General features: G+C 36.0%; 1 protein-coding gene across 1 annotated transcript; it reads left to right on the plus strand.

Moving 5' to 3' along the window:
• The first annotated feature begins 11,196 nt into the window (after nt 1-11,196).
• Nucleotides 11,197-14,354, plus strand: srek1ip1 (SREK1-interacting protein 1). Its single transcript, XM_024278125.2, has 5 exons — nt 11,197-11,377; nt 11,699-11,746; nt 12,167-12,325; nt 12,474-12,543; nt 13,166-14,354. The coding sequence occupies exons 1-5, from the start codon at nt 11,365-11,367 to the stop codon at nt 13,398-13,400; spliced, it is 525 nt and encodes a 174-aa protein (XP_024133893.1). The 5' UTR covers nt 11,197-11,364; the 3' UTR covers nt 13,401-14,354.
• Nucleotides 14,355-26,918: the final 12,564 nt, after the last annotated feature.

The following is a 26,918-nucleotide window of genomic DNA, read 5'->3' on the forward strand; positions in this document are numbered from 1 at the left end:
AATTGAGACATTGGAGAACGCTCACAAGTAATTAATTAAATATCATCTTGTCTGCATTTTAAATTGATACAAGTATCGCCAAATGAAATATCGTTGATTTTTTTATATACACCTCTGCTTTTGAGTAGAGGGGCTCTTGGGAATTTGCAAACACAAGAAACGTTTTGATGAATGGTTTACTTATCCAAACCATATTAAGGTGGATATTTGTTTCCCTCAAAACAGATTTTTCTGATTCTTTTGATAGATCATTTTATTCCAAGTTATTTTTCTTTAACTTCTATTTGACATTCAAAACACCTAAGAATTTTTTTTTACAAATGTTAAAGAAAGTTTCTTTTAATCATTTCCCACCTTCAACATTACATTGTTTCAGGATCTGAATGTTGACTGAGATCATCTTTAAAGAGACCTTGAAATGCTTTGCTCCCCCTCGTCTCCTCAGAACAGGGAGAGTTGCTTTAACCTATAGATTGTGTAAATTACAGTGGTTAGCACATGTTTAGGTTCAGGTTGTCAAAGCGTGGATAGACATATGGGTGGTGCTGGACCACACAGCCAAACCTTCTAAGACCAAAAATGTACCTCAACTTTAAAAAGATTATTTCGATTATTTTTTTTCTCAAGCCAAAAATTAAAACAAACTAAGAAGGAAAAGCTCAATGTAACTTGATTATAGCATCAAGGAGGAAGAAAAGGTAGTTAAAACTCAGACAATCTGGAGAAATAAAAAAAACAGCACTGGTGAAACACTTAAGCTATAAAGATAATCATTCTTCCAAACTATTTTGGTATTTGTCATGCACACTCACTCATTCAGTACAGATGAAGAATATATCTGAACCGTTTTATGGAGGTAGGATGAAGGATATAACCCATATTTATGAAGAGCTCTTAGATTACTTAATATATGGACAGGAAAGTCGTAAAACTTTTAATACCAAACTGCGACTCAACAAGGGAACAATTAGAGGTAAAGTACCCCGAGACTCCAATCCATGCTCAAGACAGCTGCAAAGAAAAGATGGTTCAACGTCAAGCAATCGGACGTTTTATGGAAAACTATGTAACTTATGAACAAAATAAAGTTTATCCAAATCAAGCTTTCTGTTTGTGCATGTGAGTTAACAGGTAAAATGAAAGACAATAGATTTAACGGAGGGAATATGACTAAGATCTGAGCTCACTTTGCTTTAAAAAACATTCAACTGGAAGGGATAGTTTTTGTAAATCAGCTGTTGGTCTTGAAAATTCTGAATAGCATACATGGACAGTGAACTTGCAATACTGCCAATACTCCAATATGATGAAGAGGAAGTATGAAACCTTTCAAAAAAGAGAAAACAAATTATTTTCCCACATGGATTTTTACTAAACTTTTATGCAAACTTGAAGCTTTTACGAATCCTAACATTAAGACATTGTGAATAAATTGTGCTCGGATATTCCTATAAAAACAGTTTCTTACATGTTAAAGCACAATAAGCTGAATGAACACCATATTACAACAAAATAGATGCAAAAAATCCTTTTGGAAAGTCACAAATGGTATTTAATCGGGTTTTCCTTTTCTTTACGTTAGTGCAAACGTTGCAGATTTCCATGATGAGTAAGAGTCACCATTGTAGTAATTCTGGGCTTCTTCTGTATTTTTAGGTTAACTGCGTTTTAATTTGCCAGCATTGGTTGCCATAAATGTTCATAGTTTGTAGACTATTTGTGTTTCTTTTCCGAACTGATTTTTTATTCTTTTTTGTTCCTAAATTTGACTTACCAAGCATGTAATCTCCTGTTCTTCGAACCATATCTATAATTTCTCTTCCAGGCGAGTGCTCCAACTTTACAAGGGTTAAAACTACATTTTGTTTTACGCGGTCCCTGTCATTGGCATGTTTGATAACACTACAGTTTGAATAAAATCACAGTGAACTCAGAGGATACGCTACAATTTGATGAAACACAAGGAACCAGACAATGCTCCGCTAAATGAGGCGACATGTGTCATTGGGAAAACATCTGTGACTACACAACCAAGCACAGTAACATGCGGCGAGATTTTCAGATACTGAATGTACATAAATGTCTGAAATGTTTCAGGGGGACCAAAAACGATGACGGACTGAGCTGCTTTGATGTTTCCATGGGGAAGATTGAAGCTGTTGTTACCTATCAGACATCTAAATGAACTAAAATAAAGTGCTTTTGTTGCATTTATTATATATATATATGTATGTATAATACTGTATGTCTTTATTTATTTTAACAATAGAGTATTAATCGTAATTTTGTTTTGTATGTCTATCCAAAAGTAGCAACAAAGCTTTTTTGGGAGGATTTATTTGGAAGTGAACTGAAAGAAGTTCCTTTTTGCAGGGAAACAAGCATGACCACAGTGTGTTTTCAAACAAACCCACACTTTCTTCCAATAAATGCATGTTAGACATAAATAAACATTTGTTTTGAGGTCATGGATTACAGCTTTCCTTGGTTTTGGTTTGATGATGCTAAACTTACGTCATGAGTTATAATTTCATCCAGTTCCAACAAATGTGATCTTTATAGAAACAGCTGGAAGGAGCTGCAAGTAACCATCCTTACCAAGAATAAGTAGTTAGTCATCAACTTTATAATATCTTAATATTTTAGCTAAACTATAAAGCCTACTTTGATAGTCTATAGGAATCTCTGTACTAATTAATACAGGATGTAATTCTTTAACCCACTTTATCTTTCATCATCTATCACTTTAAAAATGAAACTGGTTTCTAGTTTACTGGGTAACTTTTTCCTGCACGTATACTTCATTTGGGGTCCATAGCACTTCTAAATAAAATTTTTGTGAGATTGTACTTAAGAAATGTATTTCTAGAAAAATAATGATATGTTATGTTTTTTTATTATTATTTTTACTTTTATAAAATTGTGATGAAAAATGAGGATCAAAGCATGATGCTTCAAAATAAAATATCATTTTTTAAACAGATTTCTGACTTTGTGTGTTTACTTTTGAACCAATATGCTTTTTTCCCCATAAAACTTTCTTTCTTTAAGATGTTTTTTTTTTAATCAAGCATCAAGAACACCAGAAACAAAAACTGTAGGGAACAAAAATTGATTTACAGATCACAACACAATCCTACAGCTTCATGAACTTTATAACTATTCCTTCAAAATATTAAGTAAACAAGAGGTAAAAGTTTTTGCTTTTTATTTTTAGGTTAAGGTGATAAAGTTTAACAAATAGCTGGAAATTTTAAAAAATGTAGCTGTCAAATACCAGAGGTTAAAACAATTGTTTCTTAAACTGAAAAATTGAACACAAAACTGATAAACACATTCAATTTGATCATGTGCCATAAAGGATCACAGGCCTAAAAATTCAGTCCTGTAACTGAACTTCTCTCGATTGCCTAAAACCTTCTCTGTCTCTTTAAAATCCGCTCTGGAACACAGTGTAGTAATTTATGCCCTCAGAAGCTTCACTTGAACATTATTCCACTGCTGAAAGTGGTGTGTTGTTTCAAAGATGGCAATAAAAACGAAACTACCAATCAAGAGAGACAGACTATTTTAAAACTGGAAAGTTTTTCTTTTAGAAGAATTGAAAAAAAGTCAAGGTGAGTCAGAGGCTGTGGTTACATGTGGGAAATGTCTTTAATTGGATCAAAGATTGGATTGGAATTGAACCTGAAAAACTTCCGCTGATAATAACAAACATTTACATATGCTAATTTTCAATAAGAATAAATCATTTTGGCATGCACAGAACTAATTAATATACAGTAGCTGGAACGGCCATAGAAGAAGATTAAGCAATTTCCATTGTAAACAGACAAAACTGCAGCATCAACTGAAAAGATCAAAGCTTGCTCTTCTTCTTATTATTTTTAAGTGACTGTTTGCTTCTAATTTTCACAATACGTGTGGCCATTACTTTAATCTTGGCTGCACGACCCGGGGTGTCAAACATATGGCCCATGGGTCGGATTCAACCCGCCAGATAGTTTAATCCGGTCCACTCATGAAGAGAGAGAGAGAGAGAGAGAAAGGATGTTAAAAAGCAAGTTCCTTGCCCATTTCTGTGGCAAGTTATAGTTCTTCAAAGAAATTACCAAAATGCACAATTCCGCCACCAGGGGGAGCAAAAGAAAAGCAAGACAGGCATAACAAGCATGAAGAAATAAACATGTTGAAGGCCAAACCATGCTGCGTTTCAGGAGAGAAAGGGAGGTTAACTTACAAATTATGTTCACAAATGTTTGCAAATTTAATTTAGTTTAATTTTTCATTGATTTGCACATTTACATTTTAGTCTGTTTAATTTTTTCCATAATTTTACTATCGGGATTTCCTTAAAGTCAGATGTAAAATATTTACTCTGTATAAAATTGAAAAAGCTTATTATTATTTATTATTATTAATATAATTTATAAAAGTCATTTTATTTGAAATCCATCTTTGAATGTGTAATAATAAGTGATTAGGCTACTAGGTTGGTTGAGGGATTTTTTTTCCAACTGAGGGAACCAAAAAAGAAAAAACAAGCTACAGATAGCAAGGTGACCAAAAGTCATTTGGTTTTTATGTCAATGGTCCGGCCCATCTGAGATCAGATGGGTTGAAATATAGTCCATGAACCAAAATGAGTTTGACACCCCTGGGTTAGAGTTTGAACAATATGGAATAAATTGTTTACATGTACTACACTTGGATCAACAATTGACATAACCAAATTATCTCAAATGAAATGAAATTTTGATCCGAATAAGTCTGATCAGGTCAGAGTATAAAAATGGTGTGCTTTATTCTGATCAGGCATTTTTTCCGATCACTTGTGTCCATGTAAACACATCTATAGTTTCAAAAGGTACTAAGAAACTGGGAGAAATTCAAACAGAAAAGGTCCAACAGACTCATGTCACAACTATATGAGTTTCTGAGAGTTCACAGTTGCATGATAGGCAGCTCAGAGGACAACAACTCCAAGCACAGTTTCATTGTGGTTTTCTTAAACCAGTTTTACTTTTAATTGTCATGAGAAAGCTGCAGATTTAATACGAGTTGAAGCACGAAAACGATCACTAAGGTTCCACGCGGGCAAGAAGCACAGCCAATTATAAGCTTGACACTAGAAGAAGGGGGTTATGGATCCATTTGAAACTGCTGGTTTCAAAGAACCTGTATGTTGTAAAAAAAAGGTGAAAACGTTGGGGTTCCGACTCGTCTCCTTTTTGGTCTTTTAATCAGAGGTCCCCAACCCTTGGGACGCAGTACCGGATGTGGAACCAGAGTAGGGTACCGGCACTGGATTTGGGAAACGGCTCTGGATTAGGGTACCGCCCTGCGAACATTTCACTGTGGACCTCATATGATTTACCTTTGGGCTGGATTTGTAGGCCCCAGGTGAGTGTGTACACGGGTTCCCTGGTGGCCCTATCTGTGTTTGCCCACACTGGCTTAGTGTAGGGACTCAGTGGTCTGGGTCACTACACTAACCAGCCGCCCGGTGGACCGCGTGGCGAGCTAACAAGCTGCCTGGCGACCAGCGTAGTGAGTGAGAAAACTCTGCTGCCCAACGAGTCAGACTACTGAGTACCCACTCAAGCTCGTGTGGGCAAACACAGGTGGTGCCACCATGGAACCCGCAGACAGACCCACCAATTTCGCCAAAAGGTAACCCTATGGGGTCCACATTGAAATGTTCACTGGGCGGTGCGTGTCCTGATGGTTTTGAACCTCTGATAAGCGTCTGTGGCGCGTTACCAAGCAACCCTTGGACCAGTACCGGTTCATGGTCCTAAGGGGTGGGGACCCCTGATATAATGGCAAAAGCCTGCACGCCCAAAAATGACGAGTTAGGGTCACCTAGAGTTGAGATTCAGAACGCGTTAAACAGGCTCTCTGCGGAGTGCGCAGGGTTCAGAGGGGTTGAAAATTAGAAAAATCTCAGGTGTCTGTGTTCAACCTAAGTCACCCTTATGTACCCTAGCATGTTTTATTAGCCTGCAGCATACCTATGGAAAAAAATGTGTACAAAACTTTACACCTTTTCACTCAAACTCATCTTAATATAGGTGGAGTCACTAGTAGCATGTTTGTTGCAGATTAAAACCTTTGCTATAATACCAAAAGGTGAAGCTTGTTCTGGTGACATTTTATTCACTCGTTAAATTAATGACTCTTGGCTGGGTTTCTTTCCTCCCTTAGAAACTACTCAAAAACAAAAATCTGACTCACCTGTGAAGCCACATCCAAAGAAAAGAACAGTTTTGTGCTTCCAAGGGTTATAATTCCTCCCAAGGATTAAGCTTTCTGCCACATACTTCCCTTGCCTTTTTTGTTCTGGCTTTTCTAACATAGGAATCTAAAAACTAAGTGATAACAATCTGCCTCTCATAACCTGTTCTACAACAGTTATTGCCCAACCATCTCCCCCCTAAGACATCCAGAAAAAAGAAGTCATAAATATCAGCTGTTGAGCAAATCATTATTTTCATTCACTGTAACTGTCTGCAGCCTTGGCTCCCTTTTGTTTAAGAGGGAAGCAGATGTGTGGAAATATACATCCACTATTTGCGTCAGAAACATCCATCAAATCAGAAAGAAAGCTGGCCCCTCTCCCTGTCCACATTGCCCTTTACTTTTCTCTTTACAAGAGAACGAATGCTCTCTGTCCTTTGAGGTGCGTGGCTGACAGCAGCTCACAAGGGGCTGCAGGAAGTGTCTGTTTTCAGAGGAGTTAAAGTGGGACACAGTGGAGAAAAAACAAGGCTTCTGGTACAAAATTGCTCTTATTTTATTACCGGTACCGGTTTGTTGTGTGCCTACCTTACATTCCTGGCCTCCTACTTTACCAAATACTTTACAGATCTCCTTTACATCAGAGAGCCCTCATGAGAAAAACACATCAATGAGAATCAGTCAGAATAGATGAATATTTTATCTCCAGAGCTTGAAAAAGTCTGTAGGCCGTCATCTAAAGTAGGGTTGGCTGTAGGAACAGTTGGGTTTTTGAATGAAACCGGGTATTAAGAATGATAAATTTGCCCAATGTCATAAAATAGTCTAATTTTAGCGTCCTCCGTACGGCTTTTGTTTGAGCAAAGCTAGAAGGAATTCCTTTTTCCTACATGGCCACCCAGGCACGATGCCTGTGCTGTGGCAGGAACATTGTGTCAGGTGGTGAAGTCAGGAGACTCCTGGCGCTTGAGGTCAGACAGAAGTTTATTTTCCAAGCAAAGCCCCTGTCCAAAAACATCCCGTGCAGTGTCCTCGATGTCCTCCAGGTGCTGAGCTGTACAGTACAAAGAGAACAGCTTTTGGACTGGACAGCTTGTGCCTTTCAGACAGCACAGAGCCGCTCTATTGTTAATGACAGTTGGGTTCGTGCAAACGTGAACAACCAGTAAGGCGTGTGGCTGACGTTTCTCGAAAGCCATACTGGACCACCCAGGGACCTGTAGGGACTGGTTTCAATAAGGCTTTGAATAAACCACTAACTACACTGGTGACCTTTAAACACTGTAGCCTTAACCTTTTGTTGGTTCTCTGCAAATCTACAACTGTCACTATGTAAAAGAGCTTTGATCATTTTGAGGACCAGAAGTGCCCGTCTACTAGTGGAGTTCAGAGCTGGATAGATGAAGAAAAAAAGAATTATGTTAAGATTTAATGCATTTTTTTTCTCTTTCTTTTTATTTGCAAAAAATATGGCAAAATCAGAACAGGGAGTAACCCAGTTTTAATAACTTGTGCTACATTTTTCCAATAAAAAAGTCCAGACACCCCCTGCTAGGCAGCAATAGACCCTTTTCACGGTGACGTCAGACAAAATGGTGACAGGGCCGAAAATGCGAATAGTGACTTCGGTGTTCGTGTTTAGAAAGGCTTCCTTTTTTCATTCTTAAAGTTTTAAAGAAGCACAAACAGCAGCAACAGTGCGCCCCCCTCTCTTCCTCTCAACCAGGACAGCAGCAGCAACAAGAAGGGAGGGGGCTGCACTGCAGAGTTATTGATTACATCAAACTTTTGAGTTATTTTATTTACATTTTTAAATTATTTTTTTTTATTTTTGCATGAAATGATTGGTGCATCAAACTGTTAAATAAAATAATAATAATAATATCTAACCACTGAAATTTGGCGCCCCCTCCACCAGATGGCACCCTAGACAGCCGCCTAGGTCACCAAGGCCGGCCCTGGGGTTTAGACACGGTTATGAGCAACAGCAATGGGGAAATACGTCAGAAAATAATGCAACAGTTATTAGTTTTTATTTATTGTAAAACACGTTGAAATTGTCTTACTTAGCTCTGATTTTAGTGATTTTGAGAACACAGAAATGTAAGCAACTTTAACTGGGCAGCATCTTCTGCAGCTTTACGTCTGATCCCTGTGGTGGTAGCTATAGCATAAATAAGAACAAGAAAATCGTAATTATCTTCATAACCAAACAAGCAGCATTCACTGAAGTACCTGTAACCTTCCTCTAACTTTGACCGGGTTGTCAGAGGGAAATAAACCACGACTTGTGTAATTTCATCCATTTTGGGGAAGCAGCTGTGGAACATGCAGGCAGGACTGCTGAAGTTTTGTACTTTGATTCGTGAATGATCTTAGAGGGGAAAACAAATACAACGTTTTGTACAAATTTTGGTAACAATTTTATATTTTATATTTTATATATAGCTTTAAAGAGCATTCAGCAGAAAGCTTTGCTGTTCTAAACCATAGACATAATATGTATACAGGAAGTCATTCTGCACACTCACCGTTATGTGTGACGTCACATGAAAAGGGTCTATTGTAAGTTGTATTAAATTTGGGATTTGATGACACCTATACATGCAAAAACAGTACTACAAGTCACTGTATTTCCTTTTCATTTCAAGTTTTACTTGTTTTTACTAGCCAAGTTGCATTTGTGTAGCAGTCCAACAATCTGAAGATAAACTGTTTCATCATCTGCTCTTAGTGTGAGCTACAAAAGTAGGAAGTGGTTCCTAGTTATCTAAGAAAGATTGTAGATTACCACAACTTCTGAGTATTCATCTTTTTCGTGTGCTTGTTTGCTTACTCTAATATTTTGCTGTCTTCATCTCGAGTCTCAGTCAGTTTGTTTGTAACATAAACTGATGACACAACATTCTGTTTGAAGAGAGAAGTTCCTAGAAATCAACAGAGTACTTTATGTTCAGCCACAGTTTAGGTCTGGGTCTGCGTGCATCACAAAGATGAAAAAAAATATGAAAGCTTGCTGCTTAAATGGAAACATATTTTGAACTGGTTTCTTTTTCAAGATGAATTCATTTTTGTCTGAACTCTCAGAAGATTGCCAGAATTTCATTAAAGCATTTTTTTGAAGGAACTGATATGATAGAAAGCTGTGATACATCACAGATGGAGATTAAATGATTTCAGAAGATACAATTTCTTGTGCATTTTGACATAATTCACTAGAAATTATTCAGATGAATCACTCTGCTTCATTTCTTTATAAATCTGTTCTTTTGCATGCTATTACATCACACACCTTGTAACATGTTAATTAAATATGATCCATAGACTAATTTGCATTCATATAGGGCAGACTTCCCACATCAAATATTTATTAGTTGATGTTTACCATAGATGTAAAATTCAACTCCTTATGACATAAAAGCAACAATAAAATAATTGAAAGTATATTTACTTTATTCTTTTTTTTTAGGTAGAATCCTGACACAGCATGCTGCACATCGTATTTTACATTACATTTGCATAAAATATTTGTTGTGGTAAAGAAAGATGCATCAATTTTCCTAAAAACTGTTAGGACTGAGATAATACAACAAGCAATACAATGTACTCAAGGTAAAGATATGAAATGTGTCCAACTTCCTGGAAGGCAGAACATTATTACAGCATAGTGTGATGTAGTACTTTGTCTGATACAGTTCTTCTAGTTGTGGATTAAATTAACACAATAGTGTTGAGTCAAATTTCTGTGATTTGACTTTTTTTCTCCTAAATATGCAACTGGAAGGTCACTTTTTTGCTGGTCTTTCATTCTGTAAACTTTAAAAAAGAAGAAAAATAGAAGTAAACACGTGCTTGTTTCTTCATACCCGCCTTTAACCTGTCACCTGAGCTTGCAAGTCAACATAGATAAAAAAAAAAAAAAAAGTATGCACCTTTGAACTGTTAAAGTTTTGCATGATTGGTTTCTTTTAAACTAACATTAAAAAAAGGTGCTGCTTGAAGAAAACATCTGGACACCAACATTTTACTTCAAACATTGTTGTGTAGAAATGTATTTGGAGACTTTATCTATGCAGATTTAGGTCATAAAATTCTTTTTGCTAGTCTAGGAGCCAAAATTTAAACTTTTGAACAAAAATAACATAATTTTAAAAATGTAAACCAAATGTTGCTTAAAATTTTATTAATTTAGTCAAAATGTTGATTAAAATACAAGAACGCTTCTCAAATTAAAAAAATAAAGTTCATAGAAGATGTTCTTAAAGAAATTGGCATTTCTAGCCACAACTTCTTCACATTATTTTTATATTTAATTAATTCAGTTTTTAACTATTGTTATTTAATTTTAATGTTTTTCTCACAGTGTTTTGTTGTAATACAAGTGAAGCAATGAAGTAAGCACACGAGCTGAATGCTCAAATAAATGACAACAAAATATGTACATTTACTCCTGTTATAAGAATCATTCGATTGAACCGCTAACCGCTTCAATGCAGAAAAATCTTGCATTCATGCTGGCCCTCCCTGAGCCATACAGTGTAATCACAAGCTGGAAATTGTGTGCGTCACTGATCTTGTGCCACAGCCACAGACATAATGATGACAGCATGTCTGGGGGCCTCACATCTGACTGCAATTTCCAGCTGCCACTCTAACCCCAAATGCCTTCAATTAATCTCTAAAAGTATAGTTTTGCCGTAACATTGATCTGGAAGGTCTCAAAAAATGCAAAAATAAATAGCTTTTGTCTTAAGCAAGATTTGTGATGAACTCAGATAAAGCGTGTAAATATAAATTATTTTATTTTATTTTATTTTATTTTATTTTATTTTATTTTATTTTATTTTATTTTAATTGAACATTCCCTTTCTGTTCGATTCATCGATGAAAAGGCAAAGGAAAATGTTTAAAAAACAGCACACATTGAACCGATGTAATTCAATCATCCGTCCACCAGGGGGCGATAACGTGCCGTTGATCCGTGAATGAGGGAGCAGGAACAAGAGAAGGTGGAACGCAGTAATTTCCAGAACAAATGTTTCCGGACGACATTATTTTCCTGTGGACAGTGTTGGCTCGCGCTTAACTTTTTTATTTTGTACTTCTTTCGTCGTGTGAAAATCAATGGCTGTACCAGGTATGACATTTTATTTCTGTTGTTAAGGTTAGTTGGTGAAGAAATACATAAACGCCGCGAGTTGAAAAGTCAAATTATGCTTTATTAGCAAACCTCGTTATTAGCTACCCATATTACACTGTTTTCTCCCAAACTGTAGGGTTTTAAAATTAGAAATGAACAAAAATAGGGCGTAAAAATACAATTATTAAATAATGTAAAGGGGTAACAGTTGTACGACCGTATTTTGTATGTGTTCATTTTACTGGTTTCTAATCTTCGTTTTGTGCCCTGTTTATGTTTTGAATTTTGTTGAAACATTTTGGTTGTGTTATCTTTCAGGACCAAATAAGGACAATATCAGAGCTGGATGTAAAAAATGTGGATACGGTAAGTAATTTAGATTAATTTAAAATAAATTGAAATCATTTGTGGACACAATCAAGTCAGGCTACATAGAGGTATATCTTTGGTTGCTGCTGTTACAGAATGATTATCTAAACCTTCTTTTTTATACCAGTAATTTAGTCTCAAAGTAAATGTAATTTGTATTTGTAACCGCTGTTATAGAGCTATATTTAGATTTTTTGTTAGAGATAATCACTCATCTTTGACTTAGCAATTATGAGTGTTTATAATTGTGTACTACTAACATTCCTGTTTGTAATAAAAATGACACATACAAATGCATTTTTTGCACTCATATATTAGTATTGATATGTATAGTTTTGATCAAAACTTTAACATTAGAGATAATAGAAACATCTTCATTTATTAAAAGTGACTCACTGTATTCTCTCTGATCCACAGCGGGTCATTTAACATTCGAGTGTCGAAACTTTGTGCGAGTTGACCCCCAGAAAGACATCGTTCTGGACGTAAGCAGCACCAGCACCGAGGAGAGTGAAGACGACATTCCTGTTCCTCAGAACAGAGAGAAGCTAGCAAGGAGCGGTCAGCATCATAAAGGTTGGATTGTTTGTCTCTTCTTTTTTTATATTCATGATTTTTTAAATCACAAAATACTTTATAAGTTTCCATACTTTAATTCTCGTTCAATAAAATCCAGAATTATTTCAAAATTGGTCTAATGTGGTCTTTTATTCTTGTGCTTTAGGTTCTGACGATGATGATAGAAAAAAGAGGCGTAAAAGGAAGAAGAGCAAGGAGAGAAAGTCAAGAAAAAGGTAAGCTTTTGACTTTAATTGTAACATATATCTGATGTAAAGAAAACTTAACCTATTTTTTTTTTTTTTAATCATTCTGGGGTTTTGATTTACTTTTTGCTCCATTTCATAGTTGTTGTGCAGTATACTATATTTATACTAATACATATACTTGTTTTTTTAATTACTTCTTGAAATGACTGCTGCCATTTTGGCCATAGTTGTGTCAGTTTTCACTTCCCTCTCAGACGGGCAAAATATGGACGTAAAACAGCTGATTTACTGCTTCAAGTTTGATCAATTCTATTGCGTGTGCTGAAGGATTCTTGTATCTACTCCTCTGAATTCTTTGCGCGTTCTGCCTTATTGCATTAGTGGTGAATGTACAATATTAAATGCGCACAGCTGTCAAATTTTAATAGGTTTTTATGCACACAAATCTTTAGTAAATCAGGTTTGAACTGCAGCACTGAGTTACCCTGTTGTCACAATCTGTTCAATAAAACAAAAGTCTTCCCAAAATAATTTAAAGCAGATTTTTCACAATGATTACACTTCTATAAAAACCTCCTTACTTATGAAAAGATGGTTTTGTTTTATTGATCATAGTGATAATCAATCATTTTTTTCCCTTTCTCTGTAGATCAAGTTCATCCTCAAGTGATGAAGAAACTCCTAAAAAGAGGAAGAAACGCAGCAGATCCCATTCGGCTTCAGACCAAGAGGAGAAGCGCAAGAAGAAGAAAGACGGCCACAAGAAGAAGAGCAAAAAGACCAAAAAGGAACACGGGAAGCATCACAAGAAGAGACTAAAAAAGAGAAAACATGCTTCATCATCTTCCTCCTCTAGCTCCTCTGACTCCTCAGAATCTGACTGAAATGAACAATAATGCAGATTCTGCATTCGTCTTTAGCAATTTCTGATCTGGTTCCATTCAAATTTTCATCGGGTTAAAGTGAGTCTAAAGTCTTTTTTTGGCAAAGTACAGAAGAAAGAAATAAAAAATCAGGTGCATCTTACAGTAACTTATAGAATTTCTCTTATTAAACCCTTTTGTCTTACATAGAGACTGTTATTTTTGGGAAAAAAAATCTACTAAAAGTGAAAGTTATTTTATAGTTTTCTGTGACGTTTGAAGTTTTCCCATCAGACTGTCTCTTTTAGTTGATCGAGTAAGTCTTCGTATTTTAGTTAACTTTGTGTTTCACTGGGGTATCACTAAAGAAAAAGCTGTTTTTTTTTGTTTGTTTGGTTTTTTTTTCTTTTAGTAAAGGGAATTTTATGACAAATGATTTCCCTATCAAATTCTGTAATTTCTCAAAATCACCTGGACATAACTTGAAGCCCAAATGGTTCCTCATTTATCATGTTTTTCATTATTTTCATTTACTGTCTGAAATATTTTATCTTAGTAAAATGTACTTTGTTGAGTTTTGTTTGGACATTGCTTTCTGTCTAACCTCCGGAAGTTATCAAACATTTTTCAAATATTTTCTCCACTCTTCTAGTTCCATTTCACATTTTTACACAGCTGTTTTAACTTATTTTTATAAGGATCTTAAAAAAAAAATCAGTGAAAGATGACGAGTAATATACAAAGGTAATGTTCTGTAATTGTCTGAGCGCTGTGTAGGTGGCAGCTTGCTACAAAAGTTCTGTTCTTGTAAAGGCTTCTTGTAAAAGTTTCCATAGTTGGATAAATGTTTCATCCTATCTGAACCTCAATTTACATTAAACAGGTTAAAATCAAGAAGTAGAAAGAGCAGAGTGCAACACAAGACAGATTATAAAAACTATTATGTTTTCCCAGGTAGAGGGCAGCAACACACTAAAAGAGAGATGCTGCTTCTCTGAAAAAAAAGGATTGAATCCAGTTAAGCTCACTTAAGACTTAACAGTTGAGTTTAAAAAATAAATAAAAAGAGGCTCCTTTTATAAAATCCTCTTAATGGAATCACACTTTTTGCATTTTATGTCATAATTGGATTTTGCTGAAAAAAATGTCTAAAAATGTATGAATGCTATAAAATGCTACCACAAAAATATAATAAAACAATTGCATTTATAATACATTATGGTAAGTTGAGAGAAATTACATATTGTATCTTAAAAATGAAGATAATTCATTTTTACAGAACGGATCCACCTAGTGGTCATGAGGTGAACAGTTAGATAAATCAAGTTTTTGAAATGTGTCATTTTCTTGTTTATAATGACACAATTATACAAACCGACAAAGCTGTTCATTGTCTCTTTTTGGTTTATTCCTGTAAATAACTCTAAAATTGTGATTCTGTACATTTTTATCAGAACTCTTCATGTCCATTCTAGAAGGTTCCATCACAGAACGAGTCTTCAACGTGAACTCCCTACAGTGACCTGCTTTTGAAGGGGTAATTAGTGGGTTTAATGACACCTAAAGGCATTAAGCTTAAAAATAAAAATGTTTATTGATAAACTTTTGTGCAATTTCGATTTAAAAAAAAAAAACGGAAATAAAGTTAGCACAAGAAATTGGGTATTAGTGAGATAACTCTCTCTGATAGTAGTAAATGAAAGAAGGATGAGATGGTTTTATGCATCAGAAAATCTCCACAGATGGAGAGATTGCTGCTATTTCAGTTCAGATATGGCAAACTTTACAAGCAAAAATATAAAAGCATGTGTACATATATGTAACATTCTTATTTGAATTTAACCCAAGAACACTTTCGCTGTAAAAAGTTACACCATCACTTTTGCTGGGTCATTTTACCAGATATAATATACTCAATAAAAAGTATTTCTCATAAAAAAATAGCTAAAAATATGACAACACATTCTAATTTAGACGAGCTTTATTTTATTTTCAACTGTGGTTTATGTAACAAAATGGAAACTAAAAATATAGGAAGATCCTAGAAACATGATTGAAAATTACTGAAAATTTTGGAATTTGAGATGAAAAAATGTAAAAAATAATAATAATTAATGGTACTGGAGACTCATTGGTTCACCCATTCGTAGGACATTTGAGACTTTATCCAGGCACAAATGACACTCAGAAAAATGCAACATGAAAATAATGTAAATATGTTAACTCAGGTGAAAATCACTCAGCGATAGTGATCTAGAATTAATTAAAATGTTTGTTTCAAAGCTTTTTGGTCACTGCAAACCCCTTAAAAACGTCTCCATGTATGATCGTCACTCAAAAAAAATAAATAAATAAAAAAATAAAAATGGATTTGGCACCTAATAATAGTAGATGATAGTATTTTAAAGAAAAATGTTTAATCCCAGACAGCATGGATTAGCATTTGATACTCTGGAGGTTTATTCTCTGAGCTGCTTTTTTCCCCACTAACAAAAGGTGGAACTAACAGTGAAGTCAAACCTTTGCTTTTTATTTTTTTTATTACTTTCTTGATTCTGTCTTATTGACTTTTTGATTATTTGATTGTTTATTGTGAAGATCGTGACTTCAAAAGTGCCGCGATGCCTTTGTTGATGAAATCCTATATTTAAAACCACTTGAAGCAGAGATGTTTTTATATACTTTACTTTATTTCACCCCTAATTTCTGGAACAATTTTCTTCATAGTGTCCACCTGCTTTAAAACAGTACATCAGCCCTTAATGGGAAACATTTTTTAAATTCTTTTCAACATAGTTTTTCCATTAGGACAAATGTTTTTACAGTCACTTTTAGTCTTATTTATTGCCTCAGGGATGCAGACATTTTATTAAACATGCAACATTCAAAAAGATGATCAGAAGTTTCATTGTTTAAAGTTATACCTATTGTGCACCTTTGTCTTTTTGGGCTAAAAAAAAGTCTTGTTAAAATTGCATTTCTTCCCACAAAAGCTAACCACAGTCTTACACAACGGAACTTTACAAACAACATGCTTTTATAAAGGTTAAGCTTCATTTTCTAAGGAGCAAGAAACTTCAAAACTTCTTAAGTCCATATGGCAAGAGGACAGCAGTGATACAGAGAAGAAATGAGGCTGCCGTGTGCAGCCACTCTGAGCAAACCATATGCTGTTTGTATAGGACAACAACTGAGCTTCCCTGTTTTATCAGCTCATTGACTTTTATTGAGCCTGTTGGGCTTCTCGAAAAAAAAGGGGGAGCAAATGGGACTCCACTGAGCCATTTAAATGGAAATGAGACGGTCAAAGTCATTTTTTAGAGTCCTGCAGCAGCAGAATGATGATGCAGCCTCAACATTAACATCTTTGAGGCATTTACCTCAAACTTACTAATGGCTGAGGGAAGATGCTTTAGCAGGGGTTGATCATCTCTCATCTTTTTAAGGTGGTTTTATTACTTTAGTGCATAAGTTTTAAACTTTTAAAATATATATACAATACTTTCCATTTCTAATAATCCTAAAATACAACTGATGGTTCACCACAGAAACTGTGTGATGATTTTCTAAAGGAGAACTGCATGACTCCTTCTGTTTTTGCCAAAATGGGAATTCAACCCGGCAACCTTTCGGTCATGGATTTCTCTTCACCTTTAGATCACCAGAACTACACAGCAGAACATAATATCCAACAGGAAAAAAAAGAAGAAAATCCCTTATGCAGCACTTTGGTGAGAACAGCCCAAGCTGAGAGATGGCGCCAATTTTGCTTCTGTAACCACTGTTGAAATATTATTTCAGAGGCAGGCCGTCCCAGCATCTCAGAGCACGGTTAGCAGAGTACTTCAAAAATGTATTTGAACAAAGAAGTAGCTTGGAAGCTATACATTTGCTACTAATTTAGCTCCTTCATCTAAGATTTCACCTCTCTCTTCCTCTCTTGGCCCTGAAACTTGGTCAAATGAAGTAAATGACCTGCAGGATAAATAGACAGCAGGCTACACGATCAAAAACGGAGGCTGTAATAAATACTCCATACTTTTGACAAGAAGTCAACTTTCTCCCAAAACCTGCAGAGAAGGAAAACGATGGGGTGAGCGGGGTGAGTCTCTGTTCTCTTTGGTCAAAACCTTTTTCTTCCTGAGGTCTGTTATTACCGGCCCAGTTCTTAGGTTCCCATTCAGAGCTGAGCTTGTTCATACAAACCTTGTGGTTTTAGAGGCATCGCTGGACAGACTGGGTGGCTTTCACCAGGGAATTAACACTGGATCACATTGGAACTTGATCAATGGGAACTCTACTGTTAACCTGTGTCCTGCGTTAGGGATGCAGATCAGCCAGAATCAAGTACTGAAATTTGTTAAGTTCCTGATCTTATATTTCTAATTGAATTGTGTTTTTCTCATTATTTTTTGTGCATTTGTGAACCAGTTTGATTTGAGAGCTCTGATTTATTTTACTTGTAAGCAGCCACATTCAATAACCTAAAAGGGAACTTGTTAAAAATATAGATTCAGTGAGCATGCACACATAAAACAGCAAATATGGCAAAACATAAACCTTTTATATGTAGTAGAATGCAAATCTGTTGCTCTGAAGGAAAACAGCTCCAGATTCACAAGTGCACAAATTAGTATACTAGGTAATAAAGTTCAGAATCAGAATAATTTTTATTGTTATTGTTGCACAAGGAGCTTGTGATCCATCAAAATGTGATCCTCTCCAAACATAACAATAATAATATATGCATATGGCAAGGGTGTTAAACTTAATCACACAGGGGTCAAAATCCAAAACACATCTTAGGTCGCAGGCCGAACAGAATGAACATTTATTGAACACACTTAAACTAAACTTTTAAAACTTTAAAACTTAACTTTTTAACATTACTATGAATAAAAACAGGCAGGAATATTACTCCAGAATGAATCATCTTAAAATTTAACTCTTCTAAAAAATATATTTTTCTAAATTATGTAATTTAGAAATAATCTCAAGATAACATCAGGCCATTAATATCAAAAAAATAAAATGACCTGGAGGGCCTTGACTTTGACGCATGGGGTATGTAGAATAAAGAAGAATGTAAGGAACAACAAAAATATAAATGTGTGTAAAGTAGGAATACACACATGTAACGGACATAAGAAGTTAATGATCAATCAATATATTTTATTAATCCCCCAGAGGGAAATTCATTAATGAGATTAAGGCAAAAAAAAAGAAAGGTTTTACATGAAGCCGAAAATACTGTTTTCCATGATCACAAACTAACAGGAAGTTGCAAAATGACATTTTAATACAATCTTATCAGATTGCCACTGAAGACGTTTTAAGTGATCTTGCAATAGTGAAGAAATTTGATTACAGCATTGAAACCCTGCGTGCCAGTTGCAAATAAAATAAAAAAAATGTTCACGTTTTTTGCAATTCACGTGACTTCACACAAAATGGCTACAGGGCATTAAATCTGGATAGTGACTTCTGTTTTATGGGTAAAGAGCAAAGAACTGAATGCTGTTTCACACAATTACTTAAATAACTAAAGGTTGCTCTTAAAATACATGAGAATAACATCAGCCAAATGAACCATCAAATGAAAGATCGATATTTAAAAAAAAAACATCCAGTATTGTGGGATATCATACATTCGTATTTCGATTTGTAAACCATCAGGGAGAGGAAAAGCAGTGCAATTAGGTAGGACATTTATAAAATAGATACTTAAAAAAATCCATTACAATTGGTAAAGTTATCTTTAATTATTTGTGTAAAATTGTGCTCAACAGCGTTCAGCTGTCAGTTTTAAACCTGAAGTCACTAAAAACACATTTACGGCCCAGTCGCCATTTTGTCTGAGGTCACAGTGAAAAGGTTCTAAAAGGTATGACAAATTATTGATGTATTTGTGATGTTACTTTATTCACATACTAAATACATGAACAGAAGTTACAGAGACTTACAAACATTGTCATTGATCTTTGACACTGAATTCTGGCAAAATATGGCTGAAATTTCCATCCATCTTTTTTGGGTCACATGGTTGCTGGAGCCTATCCCATCTCTTGTTTGGAAAAGGGGGAGTACATCCTGAACAGTTCACTAGTGCGTCCAAGAGCACCTCCGTATCACATTTAAAAAATGGAAAAGTGGGCAATACAAGGTATTGAAAATTGTATTGATTCCACTTACCTAAGCTCTTAGGTTGTTTTTGACTGGCTGTTTTAGGTAAATATTCTTTCTTTCTGCTTCTTCAAACTAAATCCATATTTTTTTTTTTGTCTAAGAGCCATACGAACAAGTATGTGTTGGAATGTTGTTTGTTAAATGAATTGCCTTGTGTTCATCATTCACCAAAAATATATTCCTACATTTCTGTCATTATTTGTTCTTTTGGGATGGGTGTCTCTTTTTCCACTGTGAAATACTCCATTTCCTCTTTTAAAAAAGCTGCAGAAGGTAGCAGGAATGCTGCTGCTGCTGCTGACACTTCCACCAAAAAAGAAAATGACCACAGACCCAACAGCTTCAGCACCACAGATCCTCTCTCTGCTCCTCGAATGACGATAGACATTTTACGTGTCCTCGACATCAGACACATGTGGCTTTTTCAAAGACCAATGACATGGTGTCATCTCTGTGTCGGGCACAGCTGCTCACTCTTACTCCGGTTTTACTGTTCTTTCCACTCCACATTTATTTGGAAAGTGTTTTGTGCCTTTGTTGAGTTCTGTGGGGGGTTTGGGTCCCATTGTTTGAGAGAGACATCAAACGAGTCTGAGGGGCGCGTGATGGCTTCAACATGATTGATGTTTTCATCGGACACATTGACATTAGTGATCGCCATGTTTCACAAACAGTTTTAGCACAGATTCATTCTCTATATGAGGTGTTTGAGATGGACTTTTGGGTCTAAGGATGACTTTTTTCAGGAGCATAAAACTTCTTTGAAAGAATGATTCAATTAGATAGTTTAAAATTTTCTTTTTTTCTTGTCTGGTTAGTTATTCGGAAAAGTTAAAAGGATTTAGACTCTGTTAGCAGTATTTCTAGATTAACTAAGACTCAACTAACATCTTACCAGCAGGAAGAAGGAAATAAATCACAAGTCCAGGAATTTGAAGTTTGGAGAACCTATTAATTACATGCATAATTCCTGATGACAGACATCTCATTTGCAAAGATATATAGGAGTCTAAAGACTTCTGCAAGTACAGTAATATCTATGAGTGACAGTCATTTTTTGTCGTAATTTTGAGACCAAATTCTTTCTTCTTAAGTGCTGTATCTGGCCCATAAACCCCTTAAAGGCCCTAAGGCAAAAAAGGCAGACTCTGTAATTGTCTTAGTGGTAGGGTGTGCATAGGAAGGAGGTTTATTAAGCAGCTGGAGAGAAGAAAATCCTGTGTGGGTGTTGTTTGTTAGGGTCGGATTCAAAGGATCGTTTATTAATTTGGTCCTATGATGGGCTTAGCTTTTCATTCGAAACATTAATCAACTGCAGTATTACAGAAATTAATTGGCAAATCCTCACACAATTGACTTTGTTTTTTCATTGCAAAATCTGAGCACAAAGCTATGTTGAAACGTCTTCCTGAACATTTGGGAAACAGTGGGGTATTTATTCTCACTTTTAGTAGGTTGTCTCTTTTATAACAGTCGCTTGTGGTTGGAGCTAAACTTTTCTCTCCTGCTCCTAAAACTCCAACAGCATTTGAACATAAAAAGTACAAAACACAAGAACATATATATAACCGTATCACAAGAGTAGTTCAGAGCTTTAATGTTGTGATGTGATCTATTTGCCGTTTGTGTTCTTCCCCTCAAAATCTACTAAAAAGCCCAAATTTCACCATATTTATTAAATGTGTAAAAGAGTGAAACAAATTACAACAATTTTAACTCCCAAAAAATGTGTTCATCAGCACCTCCAGGTCCATGGTTCGAGCCTGGAAACGTCCACCCACACTGGTTTAAAGTCCCACTCAATTCATTCAAGTGTTCCCATCTTTTCATAACGATTAATTAGGCAAAATTTAAAAAAAGAAAAACCTGTGAGGTTTTCTTGAACATAGTATCTGCAGCAGGAGTTCCTTAGAAATTTACCTGAGTTGTGGGCGGGACTGTTAGAGTGGAGTAAGCCTGCATTCATTTCCCATCATCCCTTTGTTTGCACTCTCTTCCACTTGCTTGGTATCACATTACCTGTGCAACAAAAATGCCAAGCTATCAAGCCATAGACTTTTGAGCTAGATACCTGCTCAGACGAGGAAAGTCGAAGGTGTACATGGATCTATTTGTCTGCAAGTGCAAGTGGATGCATCAGAACGAAACATGTGGCCCGTGTAACAGGTGTTTCCCACATTTGACAGGTTCGTAAACGCCTCGTGCTCTGTGTTGTGTTCAATCACGCATCATGAGGTGACTTAGAATACACTAGAATGAAAACAGACATGAAGGGAAAATAAAAAGTCCCCAGAACATTAATACCTACAGAGTCACAAATACCCCAAAGTTCAACACCCAGAAAGACAGATAAAACAAAATACACACAGAGAAGAGAATCACCCATACCTTCCTCAACAGGAAACTAAAGGCAGTATCTACAATTATGTGGATTTTGTTTTAGTCTTGTGGAAAAGAAAGAGTTGAGTAGAATTCAAAGCTCTATTACTATGACTATTCTAATACTTTTTCTTCCCTCATTTAGAAGATGTTTAGTGTGACCAAATTGATGAAAAAACAAAAGTGTTGGAAAGAAGCTTCCAATGCAACCTGGTTTTCTTATAACCGGTGCTAAGCTCAGGGATCCAGGATGAAATTGAAGCTGCTTCTGCATCCTATGAAGAAGAACTAGTTAAGATGGTTTGGACATGTGGCAAGAATGGCACCTGGATGCCTTCCTAATGAGGCATCACAGGCAACTCCGACTGGAGGCAGGCCCAGCGCCAGATGCCAAACACTCTGGAGAGGTAATATCTCTGGGTTTGCTTGAGAACGTCTCAGCATCTCTGTAAAGAGCCGGAAGAAATGTCCCTGTAGGCGGAGATTTAGGCATCCTCATAGAGACCGCTTACAAGATATAAAAAGGTCAAAGGGTGCATGCAAACAATTATAAACTGGTACAACACATACACACAAAAATACAAATTCAGAAATAAAAAGCAAATTAATACTATTGCCTTCTGCATGAAAGCCCAGATTAATGCACCAACAGCCTTAGACAAGAGAAACGGCTTGAATTATGTTTACATTTAATAGTAAAATTTTCTTTTTGTCCAATTTAGTTTATTAAAATAATTCTATTCAGGGTAATCTCAGATTGACAGGTTGGCCTGATTGGAGGAAAGAGATGGACTGATTGATGAATTCACAGAAATCTTATTACCATCTGTTGTATTTGCATTTCTGCCATTTTCAAATGTGAACTTTTACTGCACAGTGCAGCATTTTTATTTCCTTTTTAATATTCTGAGGGTGAGCGGTGGTTGTCATCTTTCCTTTCCTTCATTCTCGTGGCTCTGGAGGCGCACTCACACAGACTCCATTCCCTCCGAGTTTGACGTTTGACCTTTATGCCACACTGGATGACAAATCCGATGCACCAATGACACATTAAGAAAATTGAATTTCGGGTTTGAGCTGATCCAAGAACAAAATATAACGTCAACTCGTTTTCTTAGACGTCAGAGTTTTCTAAAGAGGTCACGGTAAATGAAAATAATTATAAGAAAGTCAGAAGTTTTCGTCCATATTCCGGTCCTCCCAGAATTGACTTTAAACAATTTTAAATGGATGATGTCAATATTTTGACAACAGCAGCTGTTTGATCTGAAGGGGTCATTTTGCTAACTTATACTTTAAAGCAATTTGTATTCAGTTGAACGAGAGATGCTTTGCCTTTGAACTTTTTCCTAAAGAAAATGAAGAAGATTTCAAAGTGGCTGGTTGAGGAGTCATTTTCCTTTGGTCAAAATGAACAAAACAAAAACCTCAATGACTTGTTTTTGGCAGTGTATCTTATTTAAATTCTGCTTGTGGGCTTTGCATCAAGTTATCTGTTAGAGAAAATAATGTACACAATGGAACAAACTGTTTAGAGTGCTGCTCAGTGATGAGACAAAAACTAAAATCTCACCAACAGTAACTGTCTCAATAGCAGGAATTGAAGTCAAAACTCTTAGATTTTTGTCTGCCCTTTTCAATACCGCTGACTCACTCATATCTGAGGAAATTGCAACACTCAAAAATAAGGAAGGAGACGAGATCACGGTAAAGTCAAACGCGGACAGGAACCCCAAACAATGACTTCATCAGAGGGAGGAGGCGGTGCAATACTGCTCCGTGACATTGAGCAAATGTCAGGATATAAATCAACTGAAATTAGCCTTTTATGAAGGAAAACATAATACGAATCATGAGAAAGCCGTCCTCATACCAAAGTTTCTGCTTTACACTTTGAATGAACCTTGCTGAGAGGAGTTCCCAGAACTGATATTTTCATCATGTAGAAATAGTCATTTTTTCGCCTTTTTTAGTTGAGGGAGAAATTATTAAAATTTGTTTATTTTATTTGGCTTTATTGCTGGTTTTAGTTTTCTTCAACAGATAGTCATGTAAACTCTTAATAACGCATTTTCTTTCTCATTAAAACTTATTGGAAGTAAATAACAGTATGCCCCCGTATTCGCGGGGGTCAGGGACCGGAGAAATCCGCGAATATGCCAATTCTGCGAATACAGAGAACCCCCCTGTCCTAGTCTCACCCTCCGTGGCCGAAGAATACGTTGTAAAACATGTGTTAAAGCGCATTGGAGTATTGCACAACATAAAGAGTTTTTTTTTTTAATTCAGAACAAAAGACGTAGAAAACTTTATGATGCAGATGAGGAGTGTCGCTCTGTGCCTTAAAACCAGGAGCGTATATTCCTCCTTCATCAAATAATAAAAACCTGGTCTGGATGCTAATTATCCTCCATGATTATGTTCTTCAGCATATCAGGTCTTTTTTCAGCTGCTTCTGAGTCAGCAGATGTCATTTCTCGATGCACCGCGCTGTAGCGGGGGTTCCGCTGTGTCCGCTCCCTTCAGAGTGCGGAGACACTCGGCGGAGCGCAGCACCTCCTTCGGACGCACAACTTTCATTCAAGCGCCTTGAGTTGTCTAAGTTTTAGTGACAAACCGGGCTAGTCACTTGACTGAATAAAAATTTGCGAAAATGTAAATCGCAAAAATAGAAAATAAAAATCTGCGAAAACATGAAACCGCGAATAAAGAAACGCAAATATGTCGGGGAACACTATTCTGTTTTGATATCTAACTATACACCAAAATGCATAGATATTAGGGGTGTAGGAAAAAAATGATTCGACGATATATTGCAATACGATATAATCGATATATATTGTATTGATATAAAATGCTGACAAAGTGATATTTGATTATTCATTAGTGTCCGTTAGCGTCTTTCTTTTGTTTTCCTCCTAATCCCCCGACCATGGGTCCTGGATAAGCTACATTTAGCAATGTTGAGTATAAACTGCACTCTATTTCCTTAATAATATTTCTAGAACCTTATTGGTTAAAGCACATTTCTTCTGTTTTTTTTTTATTATATTAAAAAATATTTTGTTGTGGTAATTAGACAATGTTGTCTATTCCCTATAAGAGCAAATATTTCTTAATTTACCAAGTAAATGGAAGCATATGGAAGTATTTGAGATACAGTTGCAGTGCTCAGTGTTCATTCATTCATTCATCTTCCAGACCGCTTCTTCCCTGTCGGGGTCGCGGGGGTGCCGGAGCCTATCCCGGCTACTGATGGGCGAAGGCGGGGTACACCCTGGACAGGTCGCCAGTCTGTCACAGGGCCTCAATCACACACCCATTCACTCTCACATTCACACCTAGGGGCAATTTAGAGTCACCAATCAGCCCATGAAGCATGTTTTTGGACGGTGGGAGGAAGCCGGAGTCCCCGGTGAAAACCCACGCATGCACGGGGAGAACATGCAAACTCCACACAGAAAGGTCCCAGCCGGGATTCGAACCGGGGCCTTCTCGCTGTGAGGCGAGAGCGCTAACCACTTGCGCCACCGTGCAGCCCGTGCTTAGTGTTTTGATCATTAAATAAAAATGAATCTTACAATTTTCCTACCATAAAAAGTGAATTCATATTCAGGTAGAGTTTTTTTTTCTAAGTCATTCTCTCGCCAATACACAACCCTAATAAATATAAATATAACTCATAAAATATTGTAATAAATCTACATTTTCATTTGTCAGTAATTAAGACATCTTAAAAACCAGGACATTTGTCTTTGGTGCTGAAGAACTGCTCCACTTTGGCAACTGTAATTTAGATTTTCTGTCATCATCCACCTCATAAAAAGTGCTACGGAATACCTCAGCAAATTGATCTTGTTCAAATAATCTATTGAATAACGAAACTTTTCACTCCAGGTACAGTAAATGTGATCTACAATAAAGATCCATAAATGCATTACTTAGGTTTCCCCCCCAAAAAATGTTGAAACAAAACTATATTATAGCTGAAATAGCACTACTTCAGTCGGATTAAAGTCTTTTTCACGAGTTTCTAGGACAGAATCCAAGGAGAAGGGGGCTCGCTTTTTCCATCCTAATGGTCGTTTTATGGGTCCTTAAAAAAATCTCTAATAGTTAAAAACTAAACAGTTCTGCTCTCTAATTTGCTTTCCTTGCTGCTTGGTATTCATAAAATTATATTAATGCAAAACTAGGATTCGTTAATTGCACTAGACACTTTCTCACAAAGAGAGTTTTCAATGAGTTCTCTAAAATGAAATCCCTGGATCAATAATGCTTCTTAACAATTACCTAAGATAAACCATGATATTTAGGAAAGTTTGTTGACATCAGTCAGAAGAGTATTGCTCCGTCTTTTCCATACAGTGGGTGTTTTGCCACGTCGTACACCTCCCAAGCACTTATCTCATTAACCTGGGGCCTCTGTGTTCATGGAGTCCATATCTGTCCAGCTTTCCACTTTTGCTGCCAAAGAACAAAGGCTTTTCCATTTCTGCTCTGGGAAAGTGAACAATTATAAACATTCATGTTGCAAACTGTTGTGAGAACTAGTCCTTCAGTTCTATTTATATGATTTTTTTTTAAACTTGCATACAGATATTAGACTTCCCAGTTTCCTCGGAATATTGGGATCATGGGTGAGTCTGTTTATTGCATTCACACAAGTAATTCTGTTTCTCTTATTATTTACTTTTCTTCCGTACGTTTTTTGGACCATAAAAACTCAAGCACATTTTCAGCAATTTATGCAATCTTGATATCAAAATGTTCAGTTCATTAGAGATATTATCACTTTTATTTTTAGTATTGGTAAACTTCACGGTTTTTACGATGTTACACAATTTGTGCAAATTTTCAGCCCTGTTAAAATCAATGGCTTATTTTTTTCAAATTTCTGCAAATTCTGCAATTTATGCAATTAAAAACATTCAGCATGTTCAGGAAATTCATGCTAATACTTTTGACATCGTT

The sequence above is a fragment of the Oryzias melastigma genome, linkage group LG4 (genome assembly GCF_002922805.2).
Source record: "Oryzias melastigma strain HK-1 linkage group LG4, ASM292280v2, whole genome shotgun sequence".
Lineage (NCBI taxonomy): Eukaryota > Metazoa > Chordata > Actinopteri > Beloniformes > Adrianichthyidae > Oryzias > Oryzias melastigma.